Source organism: Cetorhinus maximus, chromosome 8 (assembly GCF_964194155.1).
Source record: "Cetorhinus maximus chromosome 8, sCetMax3.hap1.1, whole genome shotgun sequence".
Lineage (NCBI taxonomy): Eukaryota > Metazoa > Chordata > Chondrichthyes > Lamniformes > Cetorhinidae > Cetorhinus > Cetorhinus maximus.
Window position 1 is genome coordinate 28,440,930 of NC_135886.1, and position 19,757 is coordinate 28,460,686.

The window sequence follows — 19,757 nt, forward strand, 5'->3', positions numbered from 1 at the left end:
TGACGTTTCGTTGGGCGGGTATGCGCCGGAGTCGGCTGTGCGCCTGCTGGTAACTAAAAGGCCTATTAAGGCCATTAACAATCTAATTAAATTCAAATCTGCACTGCCCATCCAAACTTACGGCTGGCGGGCAGGCGAAAAGGCCAAGCAGCCTTGACATTTTTTAGGAAACCTCATCCACGAGCAGGGTGAGGCTTCCTTAAAAAAAATAAGCATTGGGCAGGATTTTGCCCTTGGCGGGGGTGGGCGGGGGCGGTCGGGAAGCCGACTACTGCCCGCAATTGGCTCCACGCCGCGATTTCACACGGGCGGGCCAATTAAAGCCCGCCCTGCGTGGATGGCGAGCGGGCGGGGAGAGGAGGTCGAACCGCGCCTCGTGCGCCGTTCGTGCATGCGCGAGAAAGAGCGATTCAATCCCCCTGAGGCACGGAGCTGCCTCAGGGAGGTTGAAACGCCATTTAAAAATTTAATGAAGACAGTAAAAATTTAATAAAACATGCCCCCCCACCCCCCGCCATGTGACTGTCACATGAGATGGGACATGTTTTTAATTCCAAAATAAAGTTTTTATTTAATGTTTATTTGCTTTAGGAAGCTTCATCCTGCTCGTGGATGAGGTTTCCTAAAAAAATGTGAAGACTGCTTGGCCCTTTCGCCTGTAAGGTTGGACGGGCAGCGTAAATTTGAATTTAATTAGATTGTTAATGGCCTTAATAGGCCTTTTAATTATAGGCGAGCACACAGCTGACTCCGGCCCACGCCCGCCAAACGAAATATCGCGCATCATTTTACGCTCAGGCATGTCTGGAGAGCGCTCGCACGCTGAGCGTACTATTCTGCCCATTAAATGAAAACTTTATTTTGGAATTAAAAACGTGTCCCATCTCATGTGACAGAGTCACACGAGGGGACATCTTTTATTAAATGTTTACTGTCTTCGTTAAATTTTTAAACAGCGTTTCAATCTCCCTGAGGTGGCTCTGTGCCTCAGGAAGATTGAAGCGCTCTTTCTCGCGCATGCACAAACTGCTTAGCACTGCCACTGGCAATCCATGCAGGGCGGCCCTTAATTGGCCCACCTGCGTGAAATCGTGGTGTGGAGCCAATCGCGGGCAGTGTTCGGCTTCCCGACTGCCCCTTCCCGCCCCCACTAAGCATCCCCGCCAAGGGTAAGGTTATGCCCATGAAGATGATTTAATTTCCCAATATTCCTTTATCCAGCAATATCTTTACAGACACATAAACCAGTGAAGAATTACCATTAGCTTGAAGCCCCTTGCTTGGGACTGGCACATGTACAAACAGTTTTCTTCCAGTGAATTCTTGAGCATTCATTTGCTGCTTCTCACCCAACCCATATCTCTCCCGAGGCACCCACAACCGCACTCCAAATTCACTATTGCTTCATCTGCAGAGCAAACACATGAGTTCCCTAAACTCAGTCTCCCAGTAGCCTTGTAGTATTTCTTATCTCAGAGAGCTGAAAATCCCTGTCTTCACTCTTTGACACACACAGAACTCTTCCGTCTTTCTCTGTGTTTCTGTGTCACTTGACCACTGTTGCTAGGCAATAGCCCAGTTTTTTTCTACTTTGTGTTTTTCCCCCCAAATCACAAAACATCTAACCCCTTTTTACCCTATCTCTTTAACTTTGGATGTAGTAAAACCACATTAAAAATGTATATACATATAAACAAACCCAAAAGACTGACTTTTCAGCCCCAGGTCCACCCAGACTTCTAGGCACTAAGGCTCACACCAAACCAACATGAAAGTGAAACCCTTTTTCCCTTAACAAACAAATATATATATTCAACTTTAAAATGATACGTTGTCCCTAACAACCTTGATAATACAAGTCTGTTTCTATCAGGTTTTACCTTGCTAAATTTGGTTTAATATATCACAATTTGTTGATCTTTAATATATCCAATTATAATGATGCCTAAATTAAACCAGTTTATCCATAAAGCATAAAGTGTTGAAATGTCTACCATGGCCAAAGACTGCAGTGAATAATTGCTTGCTTCAGTGCACATGGTACGAGGTATGAGAAATAGCAACACCCCGCTAATCAACCTGCCAAGGGAAACTTTTCTAGAGGATCCATACCAATAATTGGTATGTCCTCAGTACTACTTTGCAAAAGTTCTGCCACAACAATTATAATGGTGCTCATTTGTAGAAGCAGTTGAGGAGGGTAGCTTGTGACACTGCAGCTAGCAGCACTTGTACTAATTGGCACACGTTCAGCTTTTAAATCAATCTGAGATGTCTTTTGGGGTAAACCTTAATCATTTCTTCTTCTTTAGCTACTAGAACCATGTGTTATTTCTACTCACTGTGCTTTATACTAGCATTTGTGAAACACTGGTTAAAAATACATATGGAACATTAATATGGAGACACACTGCAATTGCAAAAAAATCTGTTAGGAATACAGCATTTATTTTCAGAAAGACATTTCATTTTATATCATATCAAGCTTTCATATAGAATAATAAAGAAAAGCTAAATAGAGGAAATGATCATTAATGAACACAATAGGTTATATGCAATGGTATTTGAAAGAATTAATTGCATGAAATATGTTGATAACAAATCTTTATGGGGAACTATACTAAAGTATATATTCAGACAACGGGGTACATTAGATATTTTGGCGAAATGGCATTTTATCATAATTATTTCAACTGCATTCTAAGGTTTAAAAAGCCAGCAGATTACTTTCTCCCTTTCATTCCTTTCACATAACAACCTGAAACAATCGGCCAAATTTATCTCAACACAGGTCTATATAATCTTATAGATTGCAGTTCAATGGCAAAACTCTAATCTATAAAATGTTAGTTGGTGGTTTTGGTTCTTATGGAATTTTAAGTAATCTTCTTAAAGTGCAACAAAGCTTTTTGAAGAGAAGTAAATTTAAATTATTTCACTCTCTGTCACTGGACTCAGGTAGTGGCCATCAGACATGCAGGCTGGTGGCAGGGAGTAAGATGCTCGGGTGCACGGTATAAAATGATGGACATGACGGAGAGGACTTTCTACCTTAGTGGGAGGCGTAAAACTGGTCACGATGGATCAATGGAAAAAAATCAGACAGTGTGTATGACAGGCAGCAGATCCACTACACCCCCAACCAAAGTTGAAAGTTCCACCTGACATTTTGGCTGTTAGACCTCCTCCTCATGTAATCTAAGAGTTCATAAAACAATAGAGAAAAGTGAGAAAGGTTTTTTTTTCCTCAAATTCTGGCTAAAGCAGGCCTAATGACCAAAATGTAATTATTTCTTTCTGTATTAGGTGGCATAACAGCAGGGTGAAGCTGGAGGCAACAGTAGGAAGAATAGATGTCCCACGAATTTGACCCTGGTGGTTGCGGGGAGTACAGGAAAACTTGGGGTACCAACAGGCAAGTCACAGATTTCCCATAGCCTAATGCGTCTTCCAATGCAGCTCAATAAATTATGTTTAAGGCCGGGGTTTTCTGGCCCCGTCACGGGTGAGACCCGCCGCAGGCGAGGCAGCGCCCCAGCCAGCGGTCCATTGACTTGCGGCGGGACCCGGAAGATCGCGGTGGCGGGCGGCTGTGGAAACTCCCGCCGTAAGTCTTCAGTTGAACAACTTCATGCCTGAGCAGGATACCACAGGCAGGATGAATGGTGTGTAAAGTGCCATTGACAGTATTCCATCCAGATTGTTTTGGACCGATGTGGATAGTTCATCCACAGTAGTAAAAGCTGCTTCATGTAGAACAAGAGATGTGTTTTAGATGTTAACAATGAGTTACTTCTGTCTTAATTGTGTAGACAAATGATTGTCTGCTCACAATGCCCTTTGTTCTTGTTTATTATCCAGAACTCCCTCTTTTCAGCTTCAGCAGTCACATTATCAAGTTGCGCCTTTCAAATTCTATGTCTTTATGTGTAAACATAAAAGTGCTTTCAAGCAATGGAAGGGCCATTCTCCTAAATCTGCACCCAGGTACATTGGGTTATTTGGGTCCAGAGAATCACAGAAAATTGGGATGGTTGGAGCACATGCCTGTAGAAGAATAAATGTGATTTTCCTCCATTCATTTCATTTAAGGAAAATTTATATAGGTTCCTTTTTGGGTGTGTGTTCCACCCTGACTGATTTTCTGGCATTTGCTTCACTAAGTGACCCAATGCCGCTGGGGGCTGATCCAGGAAAAGCTCCCTCAGGTTCTCAGCAGCAAATGTTGCACATTTCCCTTCATTTTGTTTCTTTCATCCCACCGATATTTTCAAAGGTTTTTATTTGTCCCAGTGACTGGTCTGTAATTTAAAGGATTTTCCATGGAATGAAAGTGACGCCTGTAAGACAATTCGAATCTGACAAACCCAATATGGTTGCAACATAATCCTTTTATCATGTCCAAGCAAGTCCTGGCATGCACAATGTCTTTAAGCAGTATGCATACAGGAAAATAAGTACAATTACCCCATTTTTCTCTGAAAAGGGATATAACTTTTCTTGATTCTTTCAATTGTGACTCTACAAATTGTTACAGAAAGCTGCAGAAATTTTTATAGGTTTCTAACCATGGACGCTGCCATTGCTGGTTCATTTTTACATTTTTTATTTATTCCAGGGATGACATTACTGGCAAGGCCAGTATTTTCTGCTCATCCCTATTTGCCCATCAGAAAATGGTGGTGATCTGCCTTCATGAACTGCTGCTGTCTGTATGGTGTGGGTATACCCATGGAGCTGTTCCAGGATTTGGACCCATGAAGGAAAGGCAATATTTCCAAGCCAGTTTAGTGTGTAACTTGGGGCTGGATTTTACTTGGGGCTGGACTTGTGCTACTTGATGTCACACTCAGTGAAATGCTGCATTGATGTCAAGGGAAATAAATCTCAGCTCACCTCTGACATTCAGCTCTTTTCCCTGTTTGATCTAAGGGTGTATTGAGTTCGGAAGCAGAGTAATTCTGGTGGAACACAAACTGAGCATTAGTGCATAGGTTATTGGTGAGTAAATGCCGCTCAATAGCATGGTGAACAATCCCTTCCATTGCTTCACTGATGATTGAGAGTAGGCTGGTGGAGCGGTAATTGACCAGATTAGATTTTTCCTGCTTTTTGCAGACAGGCCATACCTGGGCAATTCTCCACATTATCAGGTAGATGCTAGTACTGTGGCTATACTGGAATAACTCGGCTAGAGATAGAGCTATGTCTGGAGTCCAAGTCTTTAGCACTACAACCAGAATGTTGTCAGGGTCTTTAACCTTGGCTGTGTCCAGTGATAATGCACGGGTTGAATCAGCTACTTACAATCTATATTAATGACTTAGGAGGAGAGACAGAGAGTAATGTATCTAAATTTGCTGATGATACAAAGTTATGTGGAAATACAAGCTGTGAGGAGGACACAAAGAACATGCAAAGAGATATAGACAGGCCAAGTGAGTGGGCAACAAGGTGGTAGATGAACTATAATGTGGGGAAGTGTGAGGTTATTCACTTTTGTTGTAAAAATAGAAAAACATAACATTTTTTAAAGGTGTGAAACCTATGTGCTGATATTCAGAGAGACTTGGGTAATACAAGGAACACAAAAAGATAGCATATCAGTACATCAAGTAATTAGGAAAGTAAATGGCATATTGGCCTTTATTGCACAGGGATTGGAGTACAAGCATAAAGAAGTCTTGCTACAATTATACAGGGTTTTGGTGAGACCACACCTGAAACACTGTGCACATTTAAGGAAGGATAGACATGCATTGGAGGCAGTACAGCAAAGGGTCACTGGATTGGTTCATGGCTTGAATGGATTGTCCTATGGTGAGAGACTGAGTAAATTGGGTCTATATTCTGTGGAGTTTAGAAGAATGAGAGGGATCTTATTGAAACATTCAAGATTCTGAAGGGGCTTGACAGGGTAGAAACTGAGACATTGGGTGGAATCGCCCCAGATTTGCACTAAATTGTTTTACCTGCCGGCCGCAATGGCCGCTTCTCACGCCATATCGTCCCAAACCTGCCGCATTAATTATGCATTCTCGAGAAACACGCCCTTTCCATGGCGGGGGGGCTCTCATTTGCCCACCACGTCATCACCTTGCTGCTTCATCACGGCGGGCTCCACATTTAAAGTGTAGCCGCACGCACACCTCTCAGTGCTCCCAGCCCAGGAGTGCCACATGGAAGTGAGGATGACCCCGACAGGCAAAAAGACTGCAGCCCCTCGCTTCAGTGACGTGACCCTCGAGCGCCTTTTGGACGCAGTGGAGGCCCGCCGTGATGTCCTCTACCCCTGCTCTGGCTGCAGGATGGGCAGCAACATCACCAATCCAGCTTGGGAGGCGATGGCAGCGGTGGTCAGCGCCAATGCCCTGCAAAAGAGGACAGCCATCCAGTGTCACAAGAAGATGAATGATCTCTTCCGTTCCACCAGGGTAAATCACTCTTCTCATCACTCTCAACTCATACACTCACAAACCCGTCACACATCCACAGGGCCCGCACTCAGTACCAGTTCAAGGGACATCAACATTCATTCTCTCACACATACCATCATTGTCCTCATCCTGTCCAGGGGACCACTCACCACCCACACATGCCAGGCATACTTATCATCTGGCCTGGCAGGCATCCTGCTTACACTCTCTTCATCTCTACTCATGCAGGACAAGCTGGCACACAAGAAAATGGAGAGGTCGCAGACTGGTGGAGAAATGCCTGAAATTAAGGTCCTCACAGACTTTGAAAACAGAGCCATCCGGCTGACCGGCAATGACCTGGACCGTTCCTGTGCTGACGATGAGGTTGGCGGTGCTCTACCAAGTGAGGATCCAGCAATGCAACATCCACCAGGCAACCATGCTGTGCGTGATGTGTCCTCTTTCACAGGCCACTGATATGCACTAATTATCTCTGCTTGCTTTGACAGGCACATCTGGGAAACAGCCGATGGAGTACACAACCCAGAACCTCCAATGAAGCAACTAAGAAACCTCTGAAGAGAAACCTGAAGGCATCTTCATTGCAGACCCATCACAGTGCACACCCACACCCTCCACCAGCGCAGCGATACACACCTCGGTGGGACCTAGCTTTAGAGTAGCTTCAGGATCACTGGTGAGCACATCGCACTGTCTGATCTGCAGCAGGTGGCGGCAGGGACCTCCCTGGCATCCGGCAATAGGAGGATTGCTGGAGGCAGTCAGATAACGAGCCTCTGGACTCGGTCATGTCACAGTTGCTGGAGCTGCAAAGGCAAGCTCAGGAGCATCAGGAAGGGATGTCCACTGCACTCCTCAGATTGAAAGGCACAATCAAGGAGTCTGTCCATCTTCATTCTGAGGTGATAGCGCTGGCATGCCAATGCATTGAGGTCAACACTGGTAGGATGGTGGCTGCCATGGAGACCTTGTTCCAGGATGTCGCTCCTGCACTGCTATGTGGGCTGAACTCCATCACTGACACCATAGTTGGCCTCCAACAATGTGAGCCTGAGAGGGGTGCGGGGCAACTCGATCTCACTCCAGCTGCACCTTCTCCTCAAGAAGTCAGCCAGCAGCCCTCAGGCACCCATACGGAGGAGGATCAGCAACTATACCCCCGGGGCCATCCATCCAGGTGACTCTGGGAGTGTCTGCCCCATCAGAATCTCCTCTTGCTGTGACCCCAGCAACTCCAGCTCCACAGGCCGTGGAGAGTGCCACTGCCACACAGCAGGGCCCCGAAAGCAGGCTGGGAGCATCCAGGTCTCGGCCCTTCAGAGGATGCTTGGCAAAGCCATCATAGACAGGGTGTAGCCGTCAGCTGGCTGCCTCCACATCTGCTGTGGATGTCCAGGGAGCCCCAAAACGTAGCGGCAGAGGTAAGAAAGGTAAGAAGATATAGTTGCACAGCCTGGGCATGGCTGTCAATCATTTGTATATATTGTTCACTATTGTAAATAAACTCTCAAGAATGTCTTCCTGCCTGTGCCCCTTGTTCTGATGAGCAGTGTTCTTATCACTCAGATGTGAAACCTTTCTGCACAAGATAAAAGGCAGGTGTCTCAGTGCAGAGCCTTTTCCCGGTGCTTTGTGCAGCTTTTAGAACAAAATGATGGTCCAGCCTCACATTCCTTGGACACATTAGTGATGCCTGCGCCTCAGTGGTGGTTGCCATTGCTGCCAGAATGTTGTGGGCAGGTTGTAGAGTTATCTCATTCTCTCTGAGTGCCCTCAACACCTTTAAGTTGGGGTTGGCCCCCATATTTTCAGCATCTGTGATTGCTGATGCTGTGTCCCTGAAGGGGTCAGGTGCTGAAGGCAGACAAAGGATCAGATACTTTTAAAGTTTCATGGCTGCATCTCTATGATATGACCCTGATCACAGAGCACAAGCGAGCTGCCCTCGGCCAGACAGGAGTCAGACATACTCAGAGGCTATGTGAAGATTTATGGAGTGTCCTCACCTCATGTCATCACCATCCTCCTGGAATTGAGCGACTATTAGGGCCTCCACTGTGTCTCAATGACAGGAGCATTATCACAGAGGGTATGTGCACTGCTATAGGCCAGACTGGAGTCAGATGTTCATAGATGCAATATGAGGATCTATGGGGTAACCTCACCGCATTTTGTCGTCATCCTCCAGAAATATAGCAGCTATGAGGGCTTCCTGAGTGCACATGCCTCATCTGGCCAGTGCGAGGGTCTTATCGCTGTCATCGTTGCCTTCAAGGACCTCCGCACCCTCATTACCATCGATGTCCTCCTCATTGGAGGAGACCTCCAGCTCCTGCATCTCCTCCTCAGCCAGCTTCTCTCCCTGTTGCAGCTCCAGGTTGTAAAGGGCTCAGCAAGCGATGACGATGCGCGACACCCTCTATAGATTATATTGCATGGCTCCACCAGACCGACCCAGGCACCAGAACCTCATTTTCAGCATCCCGATGGTTTGCTTCACCAAGTTACGAGTTGCAGCATGAGCCTCATTATACCTTCTCTCTGCTGCAGTCTGAGGCTGCTGCACGGTTTTCATCAGCCACGTCCTCTGTGGATAGCCCTTGTCCTGAGGAGTCATCCCTGCAGCGTCTGTGGACCTTAGAAGACATCAGGAGTCTGTGACTGACTGGAAATGTAGGAGTTATGCACACTCCCTGGAAACCGTGTCCAGACCAGCAGGATGTGTTTGTGGTGGTCGCACACCAGCTGCACATTCAGTGAATTGAAGCCCTTGCGGTTGACATAGTCGACCACATGTTGCTATGGAGATCTGAGCACCATGTGAGTGCAGTCAATGGCACCCTGCACCTATGGGAAACCTGAGATCTGGGCAAATCCAACCACTCTTCCATCCTGGCTCTCCTGGTCCCGGGTGAATTGCACAAAGTTGTGTGCCCTCGCGAAGATGGCATCCATGACCTCATGGATGCATTTGTGGGTGATGGCTTGTGAACTTCCACAGAGGTCACCTGTGGAGCCCTGAAAGGAGCCACTGGTGTAGAAATTGAGTGCCACGGTCATTTTAATGGCCACTGGCAGTGGATGCCCCCCATCTCCACGTGGCGCTAAATCCTGCAGTAGCTGGCAGATGTGACCGACCAGTTCCCAACACATGTGCAGTCCTTGGCGACACTAGTTCTCGGTCATCTGCAGGAATGAAAGGCGGCATCTATAGACCCTGAGTCTGGCTAGTCACCGACCAGTGATGACTCAAAGTGGCTCTTCAGCAGCGTGTGCAGGAGCCTCTTCTTCCAGAGGATGCTGCTCCTCCCTCTGCGCACCCAGACACCTCATTCACTTTCTTCTCTGTCATCTTATCTCTATATGCCACGAGGCATACAGCTAGTTCACCAGGCTCCATGATCCTGATGTACTCCTCCTGCAGGATGAAAGAGAGAGACGTGTGGGTTAGCATGGGTGTGCTAAAAACCTCTCTCGGTTAAGTCTGAAGGCTTCTTAATGCATCCTGGAGAGTGCTGGACACCACTTGGATGGCCAGAGATTAGTGCGTTGCATGGCTGCCCGAAAACCTACTCCACCTGACCGATTGGCAGCAGCCTTGCGCAGCGACTGCATGCTGTGCTCTCAGCTCAGGCGCAGGCATTCTCCTAACCTGCGCTGCAAGGTTGCACTGTTAGCTTGAACCATGGAGGAGATGGGTCCAAACCGGGACAATGACATTGCAAGGGGCTGTGAGCTGTTCCAGCAGTGACTGCTCCATGGCCAGCTTTTGCAAGGAGATAGTACAACGTACCCAGTCGTCCAACTGTTCTGCAGTCTACTAAAACGCCCATTAGTTTGCCGTTTGTACCCAAGGGCTGAAAAGCCTTGGAGCAGTTGGTGACACTTTGATGCCTCTGCTATGCTTGAGTGGACAGATAAGCTAGAGGCCAGGGTCCAATCATATCAATGTGGCTGTGCCTGAACCGTGTCAGCTGTAGAGGAATTGTCATTTCATACAAGATGTCCCTAATGCATGGCCGATTATCTCGCCCACCCCACATGTGCTTGTGTGCTACCTTCAACCGTAGAGCAGCCTTTGCCCCCTCCTCCCAGTGCGCCTCATCCTTGAAATCCAACAGGCATCCCTCATGAGCGCTGCACAGCATTACTGTGCACTCACCTCCGAGCTCCCCTCAAAGTCCAGCCTGCCAATGCACGCTTTTTACATGGTGTTGTGAAACATGCCGGCGTGCAATCACATCAACACGGCCGTATGATCCAGCGAGGCGGGGACGATTCGAGCGGCTGGCCTTACGATATGCTGATGTATTACAATGAGGTTCCCAAAGTCCGATGGTGGAATCAGTGGCTCGCCATCGATGGGCTGAGTGGACAATTGCAAACTGGTTTCACCATGTTATGAAACCGATTTTTGGCCTTCTCACCATATTGTCTGCTCACACTGTCAAGCACGTCCAACACCAGTGGGGGTGGATGATTCCGCCTATTGTTTCCCCTAGCTGGGGAATCTAGAACAAGGGGGCACAGTGGAGTTGATCATTTTAAGACTGAGATGAGGAAAAACCTCACTCAAACGATTGTGAATCTTTGGAATTTTCTACCCTAGAGTGTTGTGGATGCACCATCATTAAATATATTTAAGGCTGAGTTAGACAGGCTTTGGTCTCTTAGGGAATCAAGGGATATGGGGAGTGGATGGGAAAGTGGAGTTGAAGCTGAAGGTTAGCCATGATCATATTGAATCATGGAGCAGGCTCGATGGGCTGTATGGTCTTCTCCTATTTCTTATGTTCTTAAATTTGCTGAAGGCTCTTGAAGCACCACCAGAAATGAGGTAGTTCTTACAAGACACCAACTTGTTTATCATCCTGGCCTATTGTCCCACTGTCTATCTTAAAACTGTCTTAGCAATCTTGTTTCACACTGTAGGAACAAAAAAAAAAAATCAACAAGCACAAATCATACATTTTGCTCTTTCAGCAGAAGCTAAACAGCAGCGGCAGCTGAATTGTAGCTTGATTCATTAAACTCTAAAGCACCCTGGGAATGAACAACTTTAAGCATTTCATTATCTCTAGCTGCAGTACAAATCCACAAGCCATATAATAAGTAAAAAGATCGCAAAAACCTTAATCACATGAGATTAAACCAAATCTTAATCCCACATTTGTGTATGTCTGTCTAGGGTATGTAACTGGCCTGTTTCTTTTTTTTCTCCTACCTAAAGCCTCCATTTTTTGCTGTGTGTGTGTGTGTGTGTGTGTGTGTGAGACAGAGATTGTCACTGTATCTCTGATTAACTGAGAATGTACTAAAGGTAATTTATCTTTACCTCATTGAACCTCTAAGTGAGTTAAGAGTCAATCTTCCCCTTCCCTAATTGCATGCCCTCCACATACTTTATTTCTGCTACCCGTTCATACTAGAAGAGATTTCCTCTTAAACAACCATCCCATCACAACCAGCCCCCAACCTCCACCTTCCCCACAACCATCCTGAAGGTTTCACCCAATCACTGCTCGAAAGCAACCAACCTTCACTCAGCCCCAGATGTTAGTCGCTGAGGTCACACACTTGTAGGAACATTTCCAAGAGCCAGTGCATCAATGTTTTCTTTTTGTGCCTTGTTTCATACTGTGACAATAATTTGGAGGGAAATAGAGATACATTATTTTGTAATAAATGCTTTGAGGTGTTTGAATGCAAAGATTTTGGGGTAGATGTTAGTTTGTGGGTAAAGCATCACCTGGATGGAAAGCAGAAAGGAAAATCAGGTGGGTAGCTTTACATGCTGTGTGATTCCCAGTTAAAACAGCCTAGTCCAGCAGAAAAATTTAAGGCTATGGTGACACTGTTTTAGCCACATGCACTAATTTTATTAGAAAACACGCGACTGGTAAATGTACTTCACATTTTCATATTTACTTAACAAATAGCTATCATATTCAGTAACAAATCAAGTAGAGAACTTACGATGATTTAAAAACACACACGCTCTGCTTTCTGTTTTACCATTTTACCGACATATGCACGAAACAGTAAAAGTATGTTTAAACATGCAATGCAAGTGTTAGGGTTGTGATTACATGCCCAATGATTGTCTTTATTACTCATTTTTATTTATTAATTAGAAATGCTATTAGCTACATCTGGATTCCTAATTAACCGCATGTAGTTAGTGGCTAACATATGGAAAACGTTGATCTAAAATAATTATATGGCTGTATTACAGATATGTGATTTTGATGTGTGATTTCTCCCATGCTTGCTTTACCTGTCTAAGCTTCACCCTGGTGAAGATAGTAAAAACACCCACTGATATTTTTATATTTTTGTAACCAGAGCAACACTGAATATTCGTCTTCGACATCTCCTCCATCATATTCAAGTTGATTTTGTAATGTCAGAATGATTGTTATATTTTCATTCCATCAATTTTCCTCCTCCTTCCTGAACTCATTTGACTTCTCATTCAGGTCTGTGCAGGAAACTCGATCAAGTATGCTGCCCAAACCTTCATGTGTGAAGACTTGACTCTGAACATCAGTCGCTTTGCTGTCCCAGAGAAGCTCACAGTTGAGCCCAATTCTGCCCAGGATCCTGGTCCACATGTGTGCACCTCCAGCATGTATCAATAACCCAGTAGCACTTAAGCCACTCATTGTGCCCTTCTTGTCATTCAAATAGCCCAGCTGAGATCACCTAACTCAGCAGAAAGCTAGGGTCTGGATCTTTCTGATCTCTATAGCTAACCTATTCCTCAGCTGAGCAATAGGTGAATCATGTGCATATTTTGAATGCAGGATGTATGTGTTTCATTGTTTTGTGGATCATCCTACGTAACCAATAATTTCCAGTGTCTGATATTTGAATTTACAGGTAGAATAAGACTATTGTAATCAATCTGATCACTCCCAGCTCTATGTCACATTGAAGATCTCTTTCCTAGGTTTCCCTATGATCACTACCAATGAAGCAAATTTTGACTATTTTTCTGTGTTCAATTTTAACTCCCAGGTGGGAACATGGCATAGCAGATCAGGTTGGAATATGAGTGGATAAATGACATTGCTTCATTTTAACTGTCCTATCAAGCAGGAGTTAAAATCACCCCAATATGTTTGCATGTGGTTAGTTTGTCATAAGCTTTGAATGTATTAACCAGTTGAAAATACCAAACGTGCAATAACAAAAAAAAAATTACGATGGTAAATGGAGTGAGTTGGAAACAAAATTGTGAACTTAGGTTTGAACCTGTGCTCTGGACCTGTTTAATGGCTGCTCCTTTTTACATTAGCAGATGAAGTGTTCCTGTCAAAGATACTTTCCTCACTTGTAAAAGAATGAAAACCTTATTGTCTGCAGACTACACTACCCAGTTATTAATAAGGAACTAATATTATGTGTTTTAATTACAGTTGCACATACAAACTATGCAAATGCACTCTTAAGAGCACTTCATTTCACAATAAGATGATTGGAAAGGGCCATCTTTACAGCTTTGTTGAGCTAGTGATAAGATCTTGTCATAAAACAGACAATTTGTGCTTTAGGAAATAAAGGTATTAATTTTCTGGATACGTTGAAGTACAGCTGAGAGGTATCTCATATTGAGGAATGGAACAATTCAATCAGTAGAAATTGAAGATTGTTTCCCCTCCCCGCACCACCCCATTTGAGTGACAATACATTTCCATGCAGTAATACATTGATACCATAAAAAAATGATCAAACTGTTACTTAACTGAGATAAGTGGGTCTAAGAGGCAGGAAGTGTAAATTCAAGCCCATCATTCTGGATTACAGTTACATGCCATGCAGCTTCTGTTATTTCCTACACTACATGAACCAGTTCAAAGACATCTCTAAATAGCATATCGTGTATCTCAAAACATTTTTTCAGATATCTTAATTTTCAAATAATTTATACTGAAGATTTCTTTGCTTTTGTTTTTGATAGCTCTCCAGGCATCTGTAAACCTCTTCATTGTATGTGGTCATAGTTCAATTGAATGGCAAAACAATCATTTTTTGGTAGCTGAAGTGGATGGGATCTATTTTACAATTGTCTGAATCACTGTGGATATGGAACTGTACTGAGGCTTGTTTCTATCAAATACTAATATTTGAACCTTTGTAAAAGTTTTGTAAAAACAGATGTCAGAAAACACATGGGGAATGTATTTAATAAAAGTACACTGTTCAATTCTGATCTCCCTTCTGTTGGCAGCTGGGCTCATCTAATTCAGTGTTCAATGATAACTCATCTTATTTTCTGTTTTGACTTAGGCAGGAAAGGACAATGTGTTTATTCTCCCTTGCTGTGGCCTGAAATTAAAATTAAGTTCTCGAGGGAAATACGAAGTGCCATTTACTCACAGTTATTTCTCATTGGTTTGCAGGTTTCCTGACACACGCAAAGGAGAAATCCTTGCCTGGGCAGCTTATTCTGTGTGTGCTACTTACCTCAAAAAAAAAATGATTTCGCTGCTGTGAGTCTCCATCTGTTGTCTGTCACTCTGTACGTTCATGCTACACTGTGGGATCAATGTTTTCTCCAGCATGGGGCTAAGCCTGACATGCCCAGCTGTTAAGTACACAAGCCTAAGAGATGCAGATGCCTGAGCCCTGCAGGAGCTGAGGTGACTTCTCCCTTTATGGACCTATTGCTGTCCCGTGACTATACCTTTCTGGTGAAAGCTGTCTTGCAGATGGTCAAGTTATTTCCACTTCGGGTCCTTTCATCAAGACTGAACCTTTTTCAAGTCAAACGTCAAGGAAAACTTGAAATATTAATTGAGTGAACAAGAAATACATCAGCATGATGAGAATTCATCCGCCTTTTCCTCCAAGACTTCTAACTAATGACCAAAGAATGAAAGACCTCTGCAGCCAATAAAAGAAATGGTATTGTTCAACACCCTTTCAATAATTATGACCACTTGGAGTAATCAACAAAAGGCCTACAGCATCTCTGGAGGAAAAGAAAATGCTTCTCAAATGATGGAGAAACAATTACAGTGGTGTAGCTAATATTTCATTCTTTATGGCGATGTTGAAGCTGGGATTGGGAATGGCTTAAATACCCTAAAGAACTAAATAGCACATGAACATAAAACAATGATGATGGAATTGCACTGGCATAGAAGGACCTCTCATGCTCTGAGGCATGTGCTCATGCATTTTCGTAACATCCTGTGGGTTTTGTGCTCTAACTTGTCCTATCATGCCACTGCAGAGCATTAGGCAAGCTCTAATCTGTTTGTTCAGGCCTGTGATCTATTAGACACATTGCAGAATCCAATAACTTGAGCGTACTTCAAAAATGGCATTTTTCAGTTTTGAATGTGGCATTCAAAACAAGTTATCATTCAATGTGTTTAGAGAAAGAATCTTAATTTGTAAACCTCTAACAGATTTTGTATGTTGTATCTTTGTAGGAAACCTATTTAACTGTGTACGTGCTCATCATGTAAGGCCTGCAATGCCATGATGGAAAGCTGTGATGTGAATAGAGTACATCTCATGCTGCCAAATAAAGCTGTTACTTTACTGAAGAAATACTGAGCAGAGGAATTATTGCCTCTTTGTCAAATGAAAGCAGCAAAAGAATGAAATCTTGCTATAAAAATGAACGTCCATAAGTCTTCCTCTGATTCTGCTCATTCAAGTGAAAAATAAGTGTTGGCATTAGGAAGATAAGAAATATTTTCCACCTCATGTACAAAAATGCATAATTTCAAGAAAATAAGCAATTATTTAATGTAATATTTACATTTTATGGAAATGACTTACACTATAATCACCAACATACTCCATGCCTCAGTGTTTCATGCATGAATATATCATATTCATAATTTGCTCTGACTTTATGTATACAGAGGCTCAAAAGTCTTTCTTGAGAAATTTATTGAAAAGAAGTAGAATTTTCAATTCGCACCTTACTATTCTTTTCTTTTAGATTCACTAAATAAACAATTATAAATATAAGATCCTACCACTTAATCCCAACAAAGATTGGCCTGTTAAATAATGATGGAGAAAAAAATCCATCTGCTTTGTGGAACTCAATGCAAAACCTACAATTTTGCTGGAACACATTATTATAAGGTGACCGCAAAAGGTGTTCTCATGAATCAAAACAAACTTATTTATTTTCTTCTATCAAGCAGTACACAGGGCAAAATCATTCCTGTGTTGCTAGGATGAGTGGAGTCGAATATAGAGGGGAAGTACATTTTATCTGTGGAGGACAGTAAACCAAGGTCATACAATGGAGATGTGAAGATGGATGAATATTCTGTATAGCTTTGTTTGATTGCTTTTAGGCAGTGTTTACAATGAACCTTTCCTTTTCCGCAGGTGATTAATTGAGTCGAGTAGAGTTCATTCTAAGACAGATTGTACATGGCCAATGGAAAAAACAGGTTTGATCAAATAAGTGATCCTCTCTCATTCCATGTTCTTATACTACTTAAGCTAGGTAAGGCATACACATGCTGCTGTGTCCCTATATTAAATCTCTTATAGAAAGGGACCCAGCATGCATATAAAATCATAAGCCCTGATGTTAATCTGAATGCAGCTTTTGAAAAGCAAAGTAGAATTGCATGAAAGTAACCCAGAGATCACTGAGTGGGTCGGAATATGTGACCTCTGCTCAATTATACCAATTGATATTGATTTCAGAATTTTGCTTCTCCAAGCTGTACAGCAGTTGGGGTGTGCACCCACATGAAACAGCGTGCAAATGAAAATTGGAGGTGCTCAGAATGGATGGTGGACCTAAAGCAAGGGTAGCATCCATATTCAATGATGCCTCACTAGAATTACTCAGGTCATAGGCAGGAGGAGAAGGAGGATCTGCCGCCTTAAACAGCGCCCCAGATGCTTTATTTATGGCTTTACAACATGTCACTGGTTTGCCATAGCGTGATAGGAATGATGTGGGAATGACAATGAAACTGATGTGGAGAGAATTGATGTTGAAGGGGGACATGGAAGTGGGACATCACTCAAAGTGCTCCCACTTCTCACCCATTGACCCCCCTCAGCCAGCACCCAACATGCTGCCGCGTCTCCTGATGGCTGAGTCTGCCCCTACCTAGGTACAGGTGGAGCAGCCTTAGGTGACGCCCTCAGGGGCTCCAAAACCCAGAGAATATGTCAGCATTCAGGGCAGGGATCTGATCAGCCTGCCTATGCCCCTTTTTGAGGCCACACAGGACACACCATGTAGAAGCTGTAGGAAGTGTAAGTCGAAGAAGTTGTAATTCATCAAGTGTAATGGTTTTGTTTTTAAGTTTCCCTTTTTTATAATGCCACATAAATCTTATTGATTAACAGCACTTCCAGATCTTGACCATTATTCCATCCCATGAACCACTCGCCCTTTCACTTGTTTCATGATGAATGTCAACAATCAACAGGACCCTATGGGCCATGTGTGCAATGTGTGGATGAGTGGTTAGAGAACTGTTTGGTGCAAAGCAGAGGATTGTGTGGGGTGGAGTGGAGTGGGGGGAGTGGGGTATGGTAGTCTTGGTGGCGGGAGTGGGGACCACAGAATTTCATTTGTTACGTTTCACCTTAGGTGAACATTCACAATATTAGGGCATCTGTGGCAGCAGAATGATTGGGAAAGGTGGGCTGGAATTTTACTGCAGGCTTCGGGACTCCAATGACAGGCCCCGTGTGGGGGTCCTAAGCCACACTTACTGGCAATGCAACTGATGCTGCAATCTTGTGAGAGGCAGCCTTCTAATTTGGCAGCAGGCAGACTCCCAACGCTGCAGGCCCAAACATAGAGCTCTGGAGCTTCAGTAGCCCCTTTGGGAGAACTGGGGAGGCAGGGCGGGGACTGCATGGGCATTTCAACATGGAGGCTTGCCTCCAGAGAAGGATCCCAAAGCCAGTAGGGGAACCCATCTGGAGGAATTGTTTGGGATATGGGTGCAGCCTTCCCTGCCCATGGCCCTGTCATTGGCCATTGAACCTTCAGCTCCAATGGACTCCCACTGCACCCCTCCCACCTAAGCCTGTTACAGAAAGGCTGTCTCCATTAACCTGGCAGCTTCTGCATGTGGTGGGGGTGGGGGGGTTGGTGAGGGGCAGGAGGGGCGGTGGGAGAGGGGCTGCCCTGCAAGTGACAAAATGCCAGCAATTTTAAGAGCGATAGATAGTTACACTTCCAGATTGCAAATTACATGTTAACCAGTTCTTGCAACTTGTTTTGAAAAAATGAGTTTTCTTTTAAAATAAATCAATCATTTTGAGTGTATTGAAAGAGGCCTGGTTAAAGTCTCTTATTCTGGGTCTAACACTAGCAAAGGTAAATCATTGGCCATTTTGGTGAGTTAATTAAATTTTTAAACTAATGGTGCGGCCTGTGGAGTAGTGAGGCCAGATGAACTGCATATTCCTCCCATCCTGCTCGTAACATTGTCGAAAGAGCCTTGGCGAGTTGCTGTCGTGCATCTTGTGGATGGCTCTGCTGCCACTGTGCATCGGCGGTGGAGGGAGAGAATATTTAAGGTGGCGGATAGGATGCCAATCAAGCGGGTTTGTCCTGGATGGTGTCCTGCTTATTGAGTATTGTCAGGGGTGCATTCATCCGGGCAAGTGGAGAATATTCAATTACACTCCTGACTTGTTCCTTGTAGCTGGCTTTATGGAGTTGGGAGGTGAATCGCTCTCCGCAGAATTCCCAGTCTCTGACCTGCTCTTGTAGCCACAGTATTTATACAGCTGATGAAGTTCAGTTTCTGGTCAATGGTAACCCTCAGAATGTCGATAGTTGGGGATTCAGTGATGGTAATGCTTTTGAATGTCATGGAGAGTTGGTTAGATTCTCTCTTGTTGGACCACAAAACTACCAAATTGTTGTAAGAAACCATTTGGTTCACTAATATCCTTTAGGGAAGGAAATCTGTCGTCCTTATCTGGTCTGACCTACATGTGACTCCAGGGCCACAGCAATGTGGTTGACCCACTGAAATAGCTGAGCCAGTCACTCAGTTGTTTTCAAGAAGGCAGCTCACCACCACCTTCTCAAGGGCCCTTAATGATGGGCAATAAATGTTGGCCTTATCAGCAATGCCCACATCCCTTGAATAAATTTTTTAAAAGGCAGTATAAATGGCTGGCCTGGCGATAGGTAACCACCTGCTTCTCCACCTGCAATCTGCTGCTCCATGTTACACAGAATGTCACTGTCATCCTAAGCACCCTGGCTTACGAGTACTGAAGTGCACTTCCAACCTATCTAGACACTGGAAGTGCAACTTCAACATTGCAATGGCTTATTTGATAATG

The 19,757-nt window shown here is 44.2% G+C and overlaps 1 protein-coding gene across 2 annotated transcripts in view; it reads left to right on the forward strand.

Annotated features, from left to right (window-relative positions):
- The window catches only part of LOC144683528 (chemokine-like protein TAFA-5), a 376,146-nt gene extending 360,151 nt beyond the window's left edge, over window positions 1–15,995 (forward strand). For both annotated transcript variants that reach the window (XM_078546609.1, XM_078546608.1), the window contains one exon: window positions 14,846–15,995. In XM_078546609.1, coding sequence (XP_078402735.1) covers window positions 14,846–14,854 — 9 coding nt within the window. In that variant the 3' untranslated portion in view covers window positions 14,855–15,995. The remainder of the gene's footprint in view (window positions 1–14,845) is intronic.
- Window positions 15,996–19,757: the final 3,762 nt, after the last annotated feature.